Source organism: Gavialis gangeticus, unplaced genomic scaffold, assembly GCF_001723915.1.
Source record: "Gavialis gangeticus isolate Ggan-Ray unplaced genomic scaffold, GavGan_comp1, whole genome shotgun sequence".
NCBI classification, from domain to species: domain Eukaryota; kingdom Metazoa; phylum Chordata; order Crocodylia; family Gavialidae; genus Gavialis; species Gavialis gangeticus.
Genome location: NW_017729033.1, coordinates 43,408,409 through 43,425,069, shown reverse-complemented (window position 1 = coordinate 43,425,069; position 16,661 = coordinate 43,408,409). Strand labels below are relative to the sequence as shown.

Below are 16,661 nucleotides of genomic sequence, written 5' to 3'. Positions count from 1 at the left end.
TTAACCCAAAAAAAAACAGACGGGCAGTTTTTTTTTTGTCGCCAACTTTCCAAAAAAAGTGGTTTGGGGGGGGGGGGAAGGGGGTAGACAATGGATCCTTCACAATACCCATAACTGTTCCAGCTTGATTTTAATAGTTCTGCAGTGACCACTGCAGAGCTTCTTAACTTTTATACCATAATGCAGTCAGTGTATTTATAGTTGTTGAAAATGTCATGTGGCAATATTATGCCAGGGACAGTACATCCCAGAATACTCCTTAAGATGCCTGCATTGTTGTATTCTATTCATAGAGGCATTTTTGTCATCAGTAATGAAGAAACGGAGATGTTGCTGCATCCTCCTCAATAACATTCAAGCTTATAGATGACCTTAGGGGCCCAGATTATGACATCTATATTTAATTTAACAATAAATCATATTTTCATGGACAACAGCATTGCACTAGAAGAGCCTTGCTGCTTTTGTGTGCACAGAAATGCAGCATAGACAGTCAAACATACATCTATAACAGTGATTAAATAGTTATTTCATAAGGACAGGGAACATGTCAAAGTGCAAATTTACAGAAGTGTGCCAGATTATAACTTTTACAAGTCTTCAAAAAATAAACAAAACAAGAAACAAAAAGAAATAAACCTTCTCCCTAACCCAAAATACCAGTTCAGACATGGACAAATAATTTAAGGTGATTTTCTTAATGCTTTTAATTCTACCGTTTGCCTAATAACTGTTTTAATTATCTGAATTTACCACTCTCTTGAAAATTTACTATTACACATTCTCTTTCATCTCAGTTCAGACTCTAACTACCAGTTCTTTCTCTCTCTCATTACCAAGATATAACCTACTCCCAGCCAGTGTAATGGATAATTTCACTGTTCTCCTCTATCATTTGCCTTTAGTGGTGCCTATTTACTCCCTTTCTTCACTACTCCCCTCCTTTCACTTGTGAATCTGCATATCACATTCTCTTTTTGCTTCTTTCAGGCCTTTTTCAGAGGGTCATTAGACATTCTTCCTCTGCCCCAAGTCCTTCTTAACCCTACCTGTGGGTAACCTCATCTACATGCAGACTTCCAAGTATCACATGAAAGCTCTGAGAAAACCAAATTTTCATTTTCTCCCTCAGCCTGACCTCATAGAACAGGGGTGGGTATAATGTGGCCCTGGGGCTGGATGTGGCCCACCAGGCCATTCTATATGGCCTGCAGGGCTCCTAAAAAATTTAGTAAATTAATATTTATCTGCCCTGGCTGCCTGTAATGTGGCCCTCAATGGCTTGCCAAAACTGAGTAAGCAGCCCTCTACCCAAAATAATTGCCCGCCCCTGTCATAGAATCATCACAAAATCATAGAAAATTAGGGTTGGAAGGGACCTCTGGAGGTCATCTAGTCCAATCCCCCTGCTCAAAGCGGGTCCATCCCCAACTCTAGAACCCCAGTCAAGGCTTTGTGTAGCCAGGTCTTAAAAATGTCCAAAGATGGAGCTTCTATAACCTTTGTGGGTAACATGTTCCAGTGTTTTACTACCCTCCTCATGAGAATTTTTTTCCCAATATCTAACCTAAACTTCCCTTGCTGCAACTTGAGAGCATTGCTCTTTGTTCTGTCATCGGCCACCATTGAGAACAGCCTAGGTCCATCCTCTTTGGAACTAGCCTTCAGGTGGTAGATGGCTGACATTAAATCCCCCCCTCAAATTTTCTCTTCTCCAGACTAAATAAGCCCACCTCCCTCAACCTCTTCTCATAACTGTATGTCTAGCCCCCTAACCATTTTTGTTGTCCTCTGCTGGACTCTCTCCAACTTGTCCACAACCTTTCTGTAGTGGGGGGCCCAAAACCAGACAGTACTCCAGATGTGTTATCACCAGCGCTTAATAGAGAGGAATAATCCCCCGCTGCTTAGCCAGTCAGTTCCCAGCCTGTACCAGTGTACCTCCTCATGCCAGACAGTAACCCTTTGCATATGGTTTTTATATGAGGTTTCCAGCTCCCCAGTCACGCTCAAGATGGCATACACTGTTATCAGTGGTGGCAGATAACAGAATAAGGAGCAATGGTCTCAAGTTGCAGCAAGGGAAGTTTAAGTTAGGAAAAACTTTCTTATAAGGATGGTAGTAAAGCACTGGAACAGGTTACCCAGAGAGGCTGTGAAATCTCTGCTTTTGGAGGATTTTAAGATCCGACTAGACAAAGCCTGGGGTGGGAAGATATAATTGGGGATGGTCCTGCTTTGAGCAGGGGTTGGACTAGATGGCCTCCTGAGGTCCCTTTCATCCCTTATTTTCTATGATTCCTATTTTTCCCACTCATACTCACACCCACTTCTAATTCACTACTGACAGTTTCACTATCATACCTGTCACATAGGTTTATTTCTTTTTCATATTGCATCTAGATACTGCTGTACCTTCTCTTTCCCTAGGCCTCTCTGATGTTTTCCAAATTTCTGTCTCTCTCTCACTAGCTTTACTGTTAAAACCTTGGTAATTTTTCTCTCCTCTTTACCTTTCTACACATCAATCTCAACTTTTCTGTTCTCTCTCATCTCTTTTCCTGTTTACATCTTTGAAACCTAACAGCACATCTCATCTTCTGTTGTTTTCTATGTCCTCTGTACCACATTTTCCAAGTTTAGCTCAATGTTTTATCTCTTGACTCCCTTACATCATTCCATATCTGGAGAATACTTCAAACTCAATGCACCACACAATTACCCTCCTCTGTTTCAAAGTCAATTGTTCAGCCTTTCACTGATACTTTATACCCGGATCTTCATGCTAGACATCATTCTCAATTAAAGACCAAAAAGAAACAAAGCTCAAAAGTAAGAGGCACTTCTGAATCTTTCACTGATGTAATCCATGGCCTCCACATACACCTGGTCCATGTTTTGTTAAGTCATCTCTTCCTGCACTGCATCTGACTTTATTCTTAAGCTTCTTGGTGTAAGAAATCATCAGTTTCATTTATTTAAACACCATGTCTGCCTATGATGTTGTACAGGTAATAAATACATGTATTCTGTTAAATTATGTATGCTTTTATCTATTCAGAGAGTACAGGAAAATACAAAGGCAAGTATGCCCCCTTTAAAAAACCCTCTTGTGTATGTGCATTCTATCTATAACATGTTATATTTGTAGAATTGGCTGCTGCATTTGACAGTCCATATTTATATTACTTTTCCTAATCTGATTGATCCATGCTTGGAACAAAAAAGGAAAAGTCTCCATTTACTGTGACTAAATTTACAAGCATATGTAAAAATGAAGCAGAAGGTAGTTATCCAGTGAGTTTTATTATAATTTGTATTATGATCAGCATCCTATTGTATTGATTGCTATACAAACAAGCATCCTATTGTGCTGATAGCTGAAAGAAAGGAAAAAAAAGTTTCCTCTGCCCTCAAATACTTACAATTTAGGTTTCAGGGCCAAGTTTTAGTGATCTGGAGAGCCTTGGCTCTTGGCTGAAAAATCCAAGATACATTGAAGTATTTGAGATCACAGGCATACAGCTATTTGTAAAAATCAAGTCACTTAAAGATGCTTCACGGTGATCACTCAAAAAGTGGAGACACCTAAAATCACCAGTCGCTTTTGAAAATATTGGTTGGTGCTATTAATAGAAATAAGCAGAAGCATGTTTATTTAAAAATGTTTAGAATTTTTATTTTGCACATGTAGGGGGTCCCATACCTTCCCATACTCAGACATCTACCAGTATTATAATAATCATAGAAGGCACCTGAGTTTTAACCATTTGTGTACCATCTCTTTGCTACACTAGTCACAACAGGTGGGATTTTCAGAACTCCCTAAGTGACTTAGGAGCACATGTCCTATTGAAGGATGGCGCTCTTAATATGCCATCTGCCAGTTTGAGAGCACAAAAAGACTCTTAAGATATTTGTAGAAATAAGTTGAATCCATCTACATTTTTAAACATTTGCAATGATTACTTACAAGACCTACTCCACTGACCAAACTATCCTTATGCTTCAACTATATTGTAATATGTTCAAAATTAGCTGGTTGCAACCTCAGTTAAAATGGCACGGTGCCCTTTGTTCTACTATATTCTCAGAGTGCAAGGATCTAACTGTCATTTATACTATTCTTTTTTGCCACTGGAAAGTGACCTTAAATGGGACATTAGTATAATTTAAGCATCAAGTACTTAAAGCAAATGTAGGACAGATGAATCAGGCCCTAAATATTGTCTTTGCTTCCATTTCTGTAAATATCTAGAATATTTTTATAACTCATAATCACACATCGTCTCCTAGAGAGTATGTAAATTTAGCTTTTTCCATCTCTCTGACTGTTTTTTAATTCTTGGATATTTTTATTTCTCCTACTTTGCATTTTTCTATGTCCTTTCTCAATGTAGCAACAACAACAATTCAGAAAATTCCAGACTGGGTTGCCTTTGTTAAGGATATTTACTTCCCTGCTTTCATGTGTTCCCATTATATCATGAAGAGATAAAATAGAGTTTCTGAAGGTTAGCCCCAGATCCTGCAGTAAAATTCAGAAAGACCCCTGTGCCCACAGGAAGTTCATTGCATGAATGGACCCATATTAATCATTTGGAAATGTAAGCTCAAAAGGCAGGAGGATGTTGTAGAGAAGCTAGACTCAAAGAACAATTAAGTGTTTTGCTTCAAGTAGCATTTAACAAATGGATGAGCATTTAACTGTTGAATATAGTAGATACCTTGGCACAGCAGCAAAAAATGCTGCGTATACAGTGCATCCAAGCTGAGCACCTGAACTAGATTGTTCATTCCTAGATCAGCAATTAATGGGTGAATATAAGAAACTGGTGACTCAGTGCCTTGGGAAGGGAATGCCATGGGTATAACGACATTGGTTTTCCTTTCTTGTAGATTACTTTGAAAGGAAAATGTAAACCTTTTTATTTAACTAGTAGCATAACTGGGAAGGGGAGAGGGGTGTAACAGGGAACCCTGGCCCTGTTATGGAGAGAAGAGGCCCAAGTGGGGGAAAGCAACAGGGACACTTTAAGGCTAAGGCTTTTGTAGCCCAAGAGAGAGGGTTGGCAGCCTGCAGGGGGATTGGCAGCACCTGGGCCAAGCTGGCAGGAGGTCTGGTTAGCTGGCTGCAGGGAAGAGGTTAACTTGGATTTAAACCCTTCCTCAAGGCAGAGGCCAGGGCACCAGCCCTACAGCAGAAAAGGACTGAGATGGAGATCCTAATGACAAGAAAGGATTGAGTGTACCTAGAAGGCTGGGGACTGTTTATATTAACTCAGGGGAGTCCTGGGGAGTAGCTGCACTGGGACGACTGGGGACTACTGATGTAAATCCAGGGAAAGGCCTGGGGAGTGGGTAAGCCTAGAGAACTGGGGACTGTTTATATTGGCCCAGGGGAGCAGGAGCCCTTCAAGGACTGTTTATGTTGACCCAAGACGGGGTTGCTTTTTTCTTTTCTTTTCTCTCTTTTTTTCGTATGTGTGTATGTTCACTTATTGGTAACACTCGGTGAACCAGGGCCCCCCCGGTTAATATACACTATCCCCAGGGGTGCACTCACTCCCTTCCAGCCATTAGGGTCTCCTCCTCTAAGGCCTCAGTCTCACTCTGTGGCTTGTATTCATTCTTGTCTGCCTCAAGGGCTCCATCTTTCTCTGCTGCAGGGCTAGTCCTCTGGCCTCCGCCTTGAGGAAGGGTCTAAATCGCAGTTAACCCTTCCCCTGCAATCAGCTGACCAGGCCTCCTGCCAGCTTGGCCCAGATGCTGCCAATCTATTTGCCCCCTGTAGGCTGCCAGCCCTTTCCCTTGGGCTACAAAAGCACTAGCATTAAAGTAGCCTTGCTGCTTTCCCACACCTGGCACTCTTCTCTCCATCACAGGGCTAGGGCTCCCTTTTACAAGGGGTGATAAAGGCACCATCCCCATGTGCCGGTTTGGGAGCACAAAAATAGCAGCTGCTGCCACTGTTAGCCAGCCATGCAGCTACTGGCAGTCACTGCTGCTTGTGTGGTGCTGCTACCCATGATGCAGTGCTGTTGTCACACCTCTGTATTTAATATTTGTATAGCTGTACTACACAGAGGCTTCAACAAGACTGGGGATTCTTGTGCTTGCACTACAAAAAACATCCAGATAGTAACCTACCACTTCCCTTAAGCCTATACGTATGACTAAGCTTGCAAATAGTTCCATAGACATTAGTGAGTCCACACAAGTGTTTAAGGGCTTAGTTGGTTTAATCAACATCAGCAGTCCCCCAATATGAGGACGACAGTCTTCCAATAAATAGGGAAGTCACTGGTGAGTCTGTAGATGATGGAGAGAGCCAATATGAGCTCTGCCTGCTGGACTGGAACTGTAATGAATGACAGGCCCTACCTCATTCAGCTGGAACTTTCTAAGAAATGCATGCTATCACTATGCCTCTTTACACCCACTCCAAATGATTCAAAGAAAACCTTGTTCAATCTCTCTGATACACAAAAGTGAGGCCAAACTAGCACCTGGAGTGAGCAGGTAAGGGTAGGACAGTAAAACAGGAATTTTTCATAGAATAATAGAAATTAAGGGCTGGAAGGGACCTAAAAAGATAATCAAATCCAACCACCCTGCTCTGAGCAGGAATACTGCTGAGATCAAGTGATCCCAGCAAAGTGTATGTCCAGTCTCCTCTTGAAGACTTCCAAGGTTGGGCACTGCACCACCTCCTCGGAAAGGCTATTCCAGACTCTGGTCACCCTTACCGTAAAGAAGTTCTTCCTTACATTCAACCTGAAACCAAACTCTAATAGTTTACGGCGATTGTTCCCCGTCCTCACCTACGGTGCCCTAGTGAACAGTTTTTCTCCCAGCTCCCAGTATTTACTCCTTATGTAGTTATAGACAGCTATCAAGTCCCCCCTCATCTTCTCTTCCCCAGGAGAAACAGTCCCAGGTCTCTTAATCTTTCCTAATACGGTTTGTCATTCAAAGCTCACACAGGGAAAAGAATACATAAGTGGCAAGAGAAAAAAAGGCAATCAAAATAAAAAGGTTAAGTGTTGCCAAATTACTAATATTCAATAACGATATTTATATGTTTGTGATCATTTATGATAAATAGGAAGATTAGATGTCATAAAAGAAACTGCATTTTAAAATTCAGTTCTAATCTGATATATAAGAAAAACTTCACCTCATGGGTTAAAATCACTTCTTAAATGAATTTTCATAAGAGCTAATGGTAAAAATCCCATTTGTTTTACTAGGAGTAGAGCTTCCACAGCACTAATCACTTTTGAGAATCTAGCCCTAAAGGTTCAAGCTGGACTGAAATGATGTGTCACCTGTACCCTGAGATAAATGTTACTGGGGAACACAGACACACTGGATGGAGCTCACTAGGTTCAGTTTTCCTTAAACCAGACTTAACCTCTTGTAACAACAAACATCTCAGACATCAGTGCCCGGTTTTCAAACAGACTGAGCACCCAGCAATTCCCATTTTGTGCCATAAGAACTGCAGAACAGCAAGCACTTTTTAAGAACTGGGCCATAGCTGTGGGTACTCTTTCACTTGAGAAAACGTGAACCTAAACTCTGGGGATTATGAAGTTCCATTCTTATTTTTTTTATATCAGGCAGTCCATAAAAATATCATTTGACAAAAGTGAGGGACCAGGAGTTTTGTGGGTGATGTCTTTTATTAGACCAACTGTACACTTGGGAGAGATGTAGAGAGCTTTCTGGTACCAAGTGCCATCCTATAAAAGATATCATACACAAAAATACTTGCTATAGACCATTTTGGCTACAGCATAACTCCAACCATGACCAATTGGCAGAAGGCCACAGTTTATCAAGATATATTGAACAAGGGAGAAAGTTACAAAAAACCAAAGTGCTGAACATTTTCATTTCATTCCATTCCAAGATGGTGAAGCAGGATGAAAACCTACTTGCTTTTCTTTCTGCTAAACATTTTTTTTCCTAATCACATCACTTTATTCTGATTTACATGAGTTTTAACTTCAAGAATCATTGGTCATTGCTGAATGCAAATGGGCACAAAGGAAAATTATATTAAGTTTGCACAATTGATCTTTCATCATTTTAAATTGTACCTTTTAAAATCTCCTATAAAGTCAGCCTGAAATACTCCCAACATTGAGTGTCATCAAGTGGAGCAGGGTCACTTTGGGAAAACCCATTCTCAGTGATGTAAATTAGAGAGTTATTATAAGTATCCTAGAACAAGAGAGCAGAAGTTTTATTTTGAACAGATGTAAGAAAGCCCATAAAATCAGGTGCATTACCCTCTATCTTCTCTAAGCTGCAACCTAAAACTAGTTTTCATCAAATTGCACTGACCCTATTAACTTAATTTTCCATGAGCTGACCTTTTATAACTAACAATGGGAAAGCAAAACTGTGCAAATATCCATGAAGGCAGAGAAATGACTTATTTTAATGAGAATACTAAAATATCTTTTCTGCATTAGCATCTGCTTACTGTCACTGCTCTTTAACCCCTTGGTACTGGCAGTTGCAATATGTCCCATTGCCAGCAGTAAGATGCATGCCAGGAAAGCCTGACTGCTGGCATCAGAAAGATCATCTCTAGAGTCCAATAGCTGATAGAGCATGTGTGTCATTTCAAATGCTAAAATAAGCTCAATCTGAGTTATCAAATATAAAAGCACCCCCAGTCTTCAACTTTCCTAGAAGACGGGATGCAAAAGCAAAACAAGGTATACAAAGTCACTCTGGTACAGTGTGTCTGGTACAGTAGTCACTCATTGCTACAGCATCTGGGTGTCTTGCCATAACTAAATTGCCCAAACTGCACTACACAAACTCCTTGTTTTGGCAATCAATAGCTAACAATGTGCAAAGGATCATGAGTCCTACACCGTACGTTGACATATTTCAGGAGTCTGCGTAAAACCCATGGTACTACAGCCAGCCATACAGTCCCAGTGGCAACAAGCCAGGAAGGATCCATTGTCTGTTCAGCTTCTTGGTCCCCAGAAACACTTGGCTTACTGTGTGGCTTTTCTTGGTGTTTTATTTTGCAAGCAGTATAATAAATTAATGGCAAAGAAGTCAGAAGTGCCCTTGATTATAGTCTTTTTTCCTCAGTAGATTCTGGAAGCCTTGAGGATAGGCAGCCTTACTTTGAACTTATAGCAGAGACCTGGGACTTCATGACAGCTGAATAGTGACTGTCACTAAATACCATATTGGCAAACCAACCCAAGGTAAAGGCCAGATAACTTTTAGTAGCTTCTTGATCTGCAATACAGGTGGAATCTACTGGATCTGCCCAAACTGAGTTTAGAGCATGTTGCTTCAATCTGAATAACAAGTCATAACTGTACCAGACTTTAGTAGGAGCATTATATTATGAGCTGCCAGGTTATACTATAAATGGAGCCACAATGCTTCTCTCATATCCATCTACAACAATAACATAAGGCTCATTAATAGTGATTCACAATTTAACTTGGTATCCAAATGTTTTGAAGCAAAATGGTGCTTAGTTGTCAAAAACTTCAGTGATGTTTTCAGAACTCCAACCACTTTAGTCTTCTAAAGGTTGAGGTGTAAATCAAACTGATACAGTGTGAGCATGGGCAGAATCCTATTCACTAGCATATTATTAATGATCTTGTTAGAATACTCTGAAACTCCTGAAAAAGTTATAGAAAAATTATTTTTGTTCATGTTTTGTTACTTTAAAAAATATGTTGTTACTTTAGTTTAAAAAAAAACTCATTTTTTCCCCTGTCCATAGAGTTATATGTTGCCTCATAGCTGTACACTAAATATAACTATTTTCAAAAGTCCTCAGCACCTAACAACTCCTATTTACATGTTCATAGAGGCCCCACTATTCAGAACAGAATAGTGATAACAGAGAACTGTTCGTTACTTGTAATAATGATCCTTTCATTTAAGGATTATGAATGGAAGGTTCACTGTCAGAAAGTTGGCCTTAGTTTAGGAGCTGAACTCTTGATAACCCTGACCCTGAAAAGACAATCTGATAAATAATCATGTTAATAAGATCATGTTATAATCATGCTAATAATCATGTTATATATTTTTTCTCCTAAAAAAATATTACACTTCCATTAAAGGTTTCAAAGTCCCAGACTCAATTAAATAAAAGCACAGAGCTCCTATACATGTGCAGGGAGGCTGCTCAGATGCGCTGTAATTAAAGCGTGTCAGGAGTAGACTTGATTAATCTTGATTAATCAAGGCTGCTGGAGCATGGTAATTACTGCGCTCCAGCAGGCTCCAGAGTCACATGTATCAGTGTCCTTGCAATGAAAAATGGTGGCAGGGCACTTTAAACTAAAGTTCAATTGATGAGCTTTAGTTCAAAGTGCCCCACTGCCATTTTTCAGCACAGGGACACTGATGCTCCAGGCACTTTTAATTAGCGTGACTCTTGGAGCTGTGATAATTAAAGCACCATCCTCCCTCCCAGAGCACATCTATAAATGCCTGTCACGGGGGCACTCGGGTGCCCCGTGCCTAAGTAGGGATTAGGGCCTCTGCTGATTTTTGCCAGGGCAGCTCAGGTGCTGGTTGCTAGAGAAACCAGGCTGGTCAGGTGACCAGAAGGGGGCAGGGCCGGGCCCTTATAAACAGCCAGGCCGGAGCCTGGTGAGCAGCTCCCTTCTGGCAGTCTGAGGTGTAGGAGCTCTGCAGGAGAGTTAAGCTGAGCAGTGCAGCCTGAGCACCCAGAGGGTTGCATGATGGTAAGGGTGAACAGAAGCCTGAGCGGGAAGCTTTGGCAAGAGAGCCAGGTGGGCCTGGACTTTATGTTGTAGCCGGTAGGCTTATTGTTTTGATATAGCTGATAGGCTTATGGTTTTGTTACAGCTGGCTGGCTTATGGTTCTGTTGTGTATATCACTGGAGGACCAGGTGAGGCTGTAGGGGTGTGAGGAGGCCTCACAGGAGCTCCCCAGTAGTCTGGGGGTTCCTGGGTGCCCTGTTTGGGGCACAGAGCAGTGCCTGAAGGCATGGTGGCTTGGCACTGGTGTGGTGTGGGGTTGAGACCCCAGCCCAAGAGGGCAGTACTCAGCCCAGTGAGGGCATAGGACCCCAAGAAGGGTCAGGGGGCCAGGCATGGCTGCGTGCCACCTGAGCCCCGGTGCCGGTGAAAGCCCGAGACAGGGCTGGTGTGCAGGCTCGGAGAGAGCCACGGGTGCGAGAGGCGCGGACACAGGCCCCAGCGAGGGCAAGGGTGCGAGAGCGAAGCCCGGGGAGGGCTAGTATAAGATTGGAGCGGCACCGGTTTTATATAGACGCCCCGGGGAAGGGCGAGCGCGCAGTTAAGAGTCCCGGAGAGGGGCAGGCACGCGAGTGAAGCCTGGAGAGGGGCGGACGTGCGGGTCAGGGCCAGGAGGAGAAGAGCGCGTGAACAGGAGCCCGGAGAAGGCAGGGCGCGTGGATAAAGGCCCGGAGAGGGCATAGATCGGAGACGCAAAAAAACCATCCGGAATAACTGTGAGGCTTGGGGCGTGCTAAAGGGGAGGTAGGAGGCATGCATGGCCCATAAGGCTGGCGGTGCACCAAGTCACCCATAGATACTAGGAGATCAAAGGCAGCCTCCCATATTAAATTTTATATAAGATCAAAGACATGGCGGGCGAGAATAAGGGGGTGCTGGATCGCCTAATTGGCACGGCAGGGGGCGCTAGCGGGATCACAGCCGCTCCTAGGCCCCACTCCGTGACAATGCCCTAAGACACAATTTGGCTTTTCATTATTTGCATTTGGCCATCAATGTAAACCTTTTCCTTTTTGGATGGGGATTCTGTATTATCATCAAGGCCTGTGTGAACTCCAAAGCAGTGCTCTCTACACCTTACACCTGTATAGATATGGCAACCAATGCAGAGCACAGCATTCCCTCAACAGGCAGAGTGTCTTGCAAGAGCTACATAACAATTCAGTGCTCTTAGATGGCTTCTGTTGTGATCCCATGGAGTTTAAGGAGTTGGTTTTGAGTTACCACAGCTTTAAAGCTGACCTGAGACCACCTCTGTCACTCCCTGACTGGCACACAAATGAGATGTGGAAGGAGGAGGGAAAAGGGAGAGGCTGTCACTATATTTTTCTCTGAAACCTCTGGATTCTGGAGTCTTCTGGGTAAACTAAGAAAGCTTTTTATTTGACCAGGTTTGGAGGAAAACTTGAGGGTCTAGAAGGAAATACATTTTTTTTTCTCTTACTTGTAAACATTAATTGTCTAAGTCAACATGTTTTTGTATGATTATTTCTATGCTGCTACAGAGGGGTTACTCTGTGTTATTGTCAGGGAACTTAGCGCTTTTGTATGGGAATCTTTAGTAATGTTTATATTTAAATAAATTTAAAAGATTTAAAATCTGCTGGGAATGCTGGATATTGCATCATAAGCAAAATATGGTATTAGCTCAGGACTGCTAAAATAACATTTAGCTTGCTTTCATATTAAAGCTATCCAGCCAGCAAGGCAATAGGGAAAGTTCATTGATATGGGTTTCAAATTCCTTTTTTTATTTATAAAGCCAAGGAGCAGCAATCAGGAACATGACTCCATTGTGCAAGGTGCCATACAGACAATGGTAGTCCTTGTCTTAGCAACCTGTGTCAAATTTTCAAAACTACCTAAATAATTTAGGCCATAGGGCTCAGAGAATGTCAGTGTGACTTGGACGTCCATGGGTACATAATAGGAAGAGTGCAGCCCAGGGTGGAGTGGCAAGGCTTTCCCAGTTCCAGGGCTGCACTCTGAATGCATGCAGATGTTTGATAGATCAGGCTAATGAATTCCCAGTATAAGTTAGTTCACCTGCTTAGCTTAGTTAGATGGATCTAAATGGAATGTCTGCAGGTACCCTGAAAACGGGCAATTTTGAAAACATTACCCATGCCTTTGTAGAACTGAGGCTTTCTACGCAATAAACTGGTACAGAACATGGAGGAAATTGAAGGAGGAAAATAAGGTAGCATATGTTAGCAAAGTGTACAATTCAGAGGGTTAATAGGTCATTTCTTTTTTTTTAAATCAATCATTAATAAGAATCATAGGAAATTAAGGTTGGAAGGAACCTCAGGAGGTCATTTAGTCCAACCCCCCACTCAAAGCAGGATTATCCCTAACTATATATATCTTCCCACCCCAGGCTTTGTCTAGTCAGGTCTTAAAATCCTCCAAAGGTAGAGATTTAACAACCTCTCTGGGTAACCTGTTCCAGTGCTTTACTACCCTCCTCATGAGAGAGTTTTTCCTAATCTAAACTTCCCTTGCTGCAACTTGAGACCACGGCTCCTTATTCTGTTATCTGCCACAATTGAGAACAGTCTAGCTCCTTCATCTTTAGTAATAGCAGCCTACTACCACCCTTCAGGTAGTTGAAGGCTGCTATTAAATCCACCATCCACCTTCTCTTCTCCAGACTAAATAAGCCCAGTTCTCTTAGCCTTTTCTTGTAAGTCATGTGCCCAGTCCCCTAACCATTTTCATTGCCCTCCACTGGATTCTCTCCAGTTTCTCTACATCCTTTCTGTATTGGGGTGCCCAAAATTGGACACAGTACTCCACATGTGGCCTCCCCAGTGCTGAACAGAAGGGAAGAATTACTTCCTTCAATCTGCTGCCAAGGCTCCTAAAAATGTAGCCCAGTATGCCATTAGACTTATTCACAAGGGCATATTGTTGGGTCATATTCAGCTTATTGTCCACTGTTACCCCCAGGTCCTCTTCTGCAGAGCTGCTGCCCAGCAAGTCAGCCGCCAGCCTGTACTGGTGCGTAGGATTGTTTCATCATAAGTGCAGGACTTTGCACTTGTCCTTTTTGAACCTCAAGAGATTTATTTTGATCCAAGCCTCCAATTTGTCTAGGTCTCTCTGAATCCTAGCCCCACTCTCCAGCATATCTATTACTCCCACCAGCTTGGTTTAATCTGCAAACTTGCTGTGGGGTGCACTCCATCCGGTCTTCCAGGTCATTGATGAATATATTGAACAAACTGGAATCAGGACCAACCAGTGGCAATGCATATGGGGTGCATGGGGATGCGCACACACCTCCTGAGAGCGCCAGTGTACCCCCTGACCAGCCACACTCACTGCCTACCCAATGGGCAGGGAGGGAAGGCAGGAGCAATGGTGCCCCCCCTGCAAGTGCCGGCCGATCGCTGTGATCATTGCAGCTGCTTCTGGTAGCAACTGCAGCAATCAATTGGCACTTGCCCCCAGAAGCGGCTGCAGCCAGTTGGCAGAATCGGCCATGGGGGGACCCCCTTCCCAGTCAGCACATGACTAAGGTGGCACCAGTCGCCCATGGGACCAACTCCTGGGACACTCCACTGCAACCTAGGCATCAAGCCATTGATTACCACCCTCTAAGCGTAATAATGATCCAGCCAGTTTTCTATCTTACAGTCCATTCATCTAGCTTGTACTTCCTTAGTTTGCCTGCAAAAATGTTATGGGAGACTGTATCAAAAGCCCTGCTAAGGAGGCATATTATGTTGCAGCAAGTCTGCCACCATGGGAGCAGCTGTGACGTGCTCAGCCTGGTTGAGGCTCAGCTGCAGCCCTTCTCTTGAATCTTGCCTGCCATATCTTGCACTTAATGAAGGTTATAAAAGGAAGGCTCCCTGTGGGCTCTGCATGAGCCTGAGCCTGCATCAATCCCCACTGGGTCTCTCCTGACTGTACTCAGTCACAGTCTTGAACTCCTAGGCTAGCAGACCCTCTCAGCCCATCTGTACCCTGCCAGGCACCTGTGGACTTCATAGTTTCATAGTTTCTAGGGTTGGAAGGGACCTGAGCAGATCATCTAGTCCGACCCCCTGCCATGGCAGGAAGAGCACTGCGGTCAAATGACCCCAGTAAGGTGGTCATCCAACCTCCTCTTAAAAACCCCCAGGGTGGGAGCCTGCACCACCTCACTTGGAAGCTGGTTCCAGACCCTAGCCGCCCTGACCGTGAAGTAGCGCCTCCTGATGTCCAACTTAAACCTTCCCTCCGCCAGCTTGTGACCATTGTTCCTGGTCACTCCTTGCGGCGCTCGGGGGAACAGGGACTCCCCCAGCGCCTGCTGATCCCCCCTAACCAGTTTATAACAGGCCACAAGATCCCCCCTCAGCCTTCTCTTTTGAAGGCTGAACAGGTTCAGGTCCCGCAACCTTTCCTCATAGGACCTACCCTGCTGTCCCTTGATCATACAAGTGGCCCTCCTCTGGACCCTCTCCATGCTGTCCACATCCCTCTTAAAGTGCGGCGCCCAGAACTGGATGCAGTACTCCAGCTGCGGCCTGACCAGTGCCGCACAGAGGGGGAGGATCACCTCCTTGGACCTGCTCGAGATACATCTGTGGATGCACGACAAGGTGCAGTTGGCCTTCCTAGCCGCCTCCCCACATTGCCGACTCATGTTCATCTTGGAGTCAGTAATGACTCCCAGATCCTTTTCCACCTCCGTGCTGACTTAAGGGCTTCTTGCATGGCTCTGTACTTCCCCTACACCATGTCTCAAGCCTCTCAGGTGTACACTCTCTATGATGTTTCCTATTCACACAATTGGCCCCCTTGGGCCTTTACACAGTCTTGTCCTGGGCTCCCAGGACCCTGATCCCACACACTGCCCCAGTGTGGGCTCCCAGGCTCCCGGTCCCACACACCAGCCCCACTCCGGGCCTGTGGGCTCTCTGGACTGGCTCAGCCCTTTTGTGGGCCAATGGACCCTCTGTGGGTTCAAAATAAAACAAAGGCTTTTGCCTATAAACCTCTGCCCAGGTAACCTTCCTCTGTTCCCAGGTCTGTAGGATTGTTTATAGAAACTCCAGTCCATTCAGGAGCCCAGCTGTCCTGCTGCCAGGAAACTTTGTGGCTGCCAGGGAGAGACTGCCTACCTCACTTAGGCTCTGGGCTTATGTAGCTCCAGCCTGAGCCCTCTTCCAGTCAGGTGAGCTTCTCATTAGGCCCCTGTACCACCTGCAAGCAGCCTCATAGGCTGCTAGTTCCCTTAAAGGAGGAGGCATACCTCAGTGTTCTGCTACACATGTCATTGCTCTTCACAGATTTCATAGACATTAGGGCTGGAAGGGACTTTGTAAGATCAGTGAGCCCAGCCCCCTGCTCAAGGGCAGGAAGTCAGCTGGGGTCAAAGGTTTGCAGCAAGATAGACATCCAAATGTTTCTTGAAAGCATCCAGAGTAGGTGCTTGCACCACCTCTGGGGGGAGTCTGTTCCAGGCCTTGGGGGCTCAGACAGTAAAGTTTTTTTTTTTTTTTTCCTTTATGTCCAGTCTAAAATGGCCTTGCAGGAGCTTGTGAATGTTGGACCTTGTCATCCCCTGGGGTGCACTGGTGAACAGGCATTCCCCCAGATCCTGATGCATACCTCTTGTGTACTTATAGGCTGCCACCAAGTCACCCCTGAGCCTGCGCTTCTCCAGGCTGAAGAGTCCTATAGCTCGCAGTCTCTCTTCATAAGGCCTGTTCTCTTGCCCTCTGATCATGTGCTTGGATCTTCTCTGAACTCTTTCAAGCTTCTCCACGTCCTTCCTAAATTGTTGAGCCCAGAATTGGATGCAGTACTGCATCCGCGGCCACACCAAGGCCAAGTACAGTGTGAGGATGACATCCTGGGTCTTGCTCGAG

At 44.2% G+C, this 16,661-nt stretch overlaps 1 protein-coding gene across 1 annotated transcript in view; it reads right to left on the bottom strand.

Annotated features, from left to right (window-relative positions):
- LOC109303625 (cytosolic beta-glucosidase-like) overlaps positions 1–16,661 on the bottom strand; it is a 154,714-nt gene that overhangs the window by 25,183 nt on the left and 112,870 nt on the right. The window contains 1 exon segment of the mRNA XM_019525824.1: positions 7,199–7,222. Within this exon segment, the coding sequence (XP_019381369.1) occupies positions 7,199–7,222 (24 nt within the window).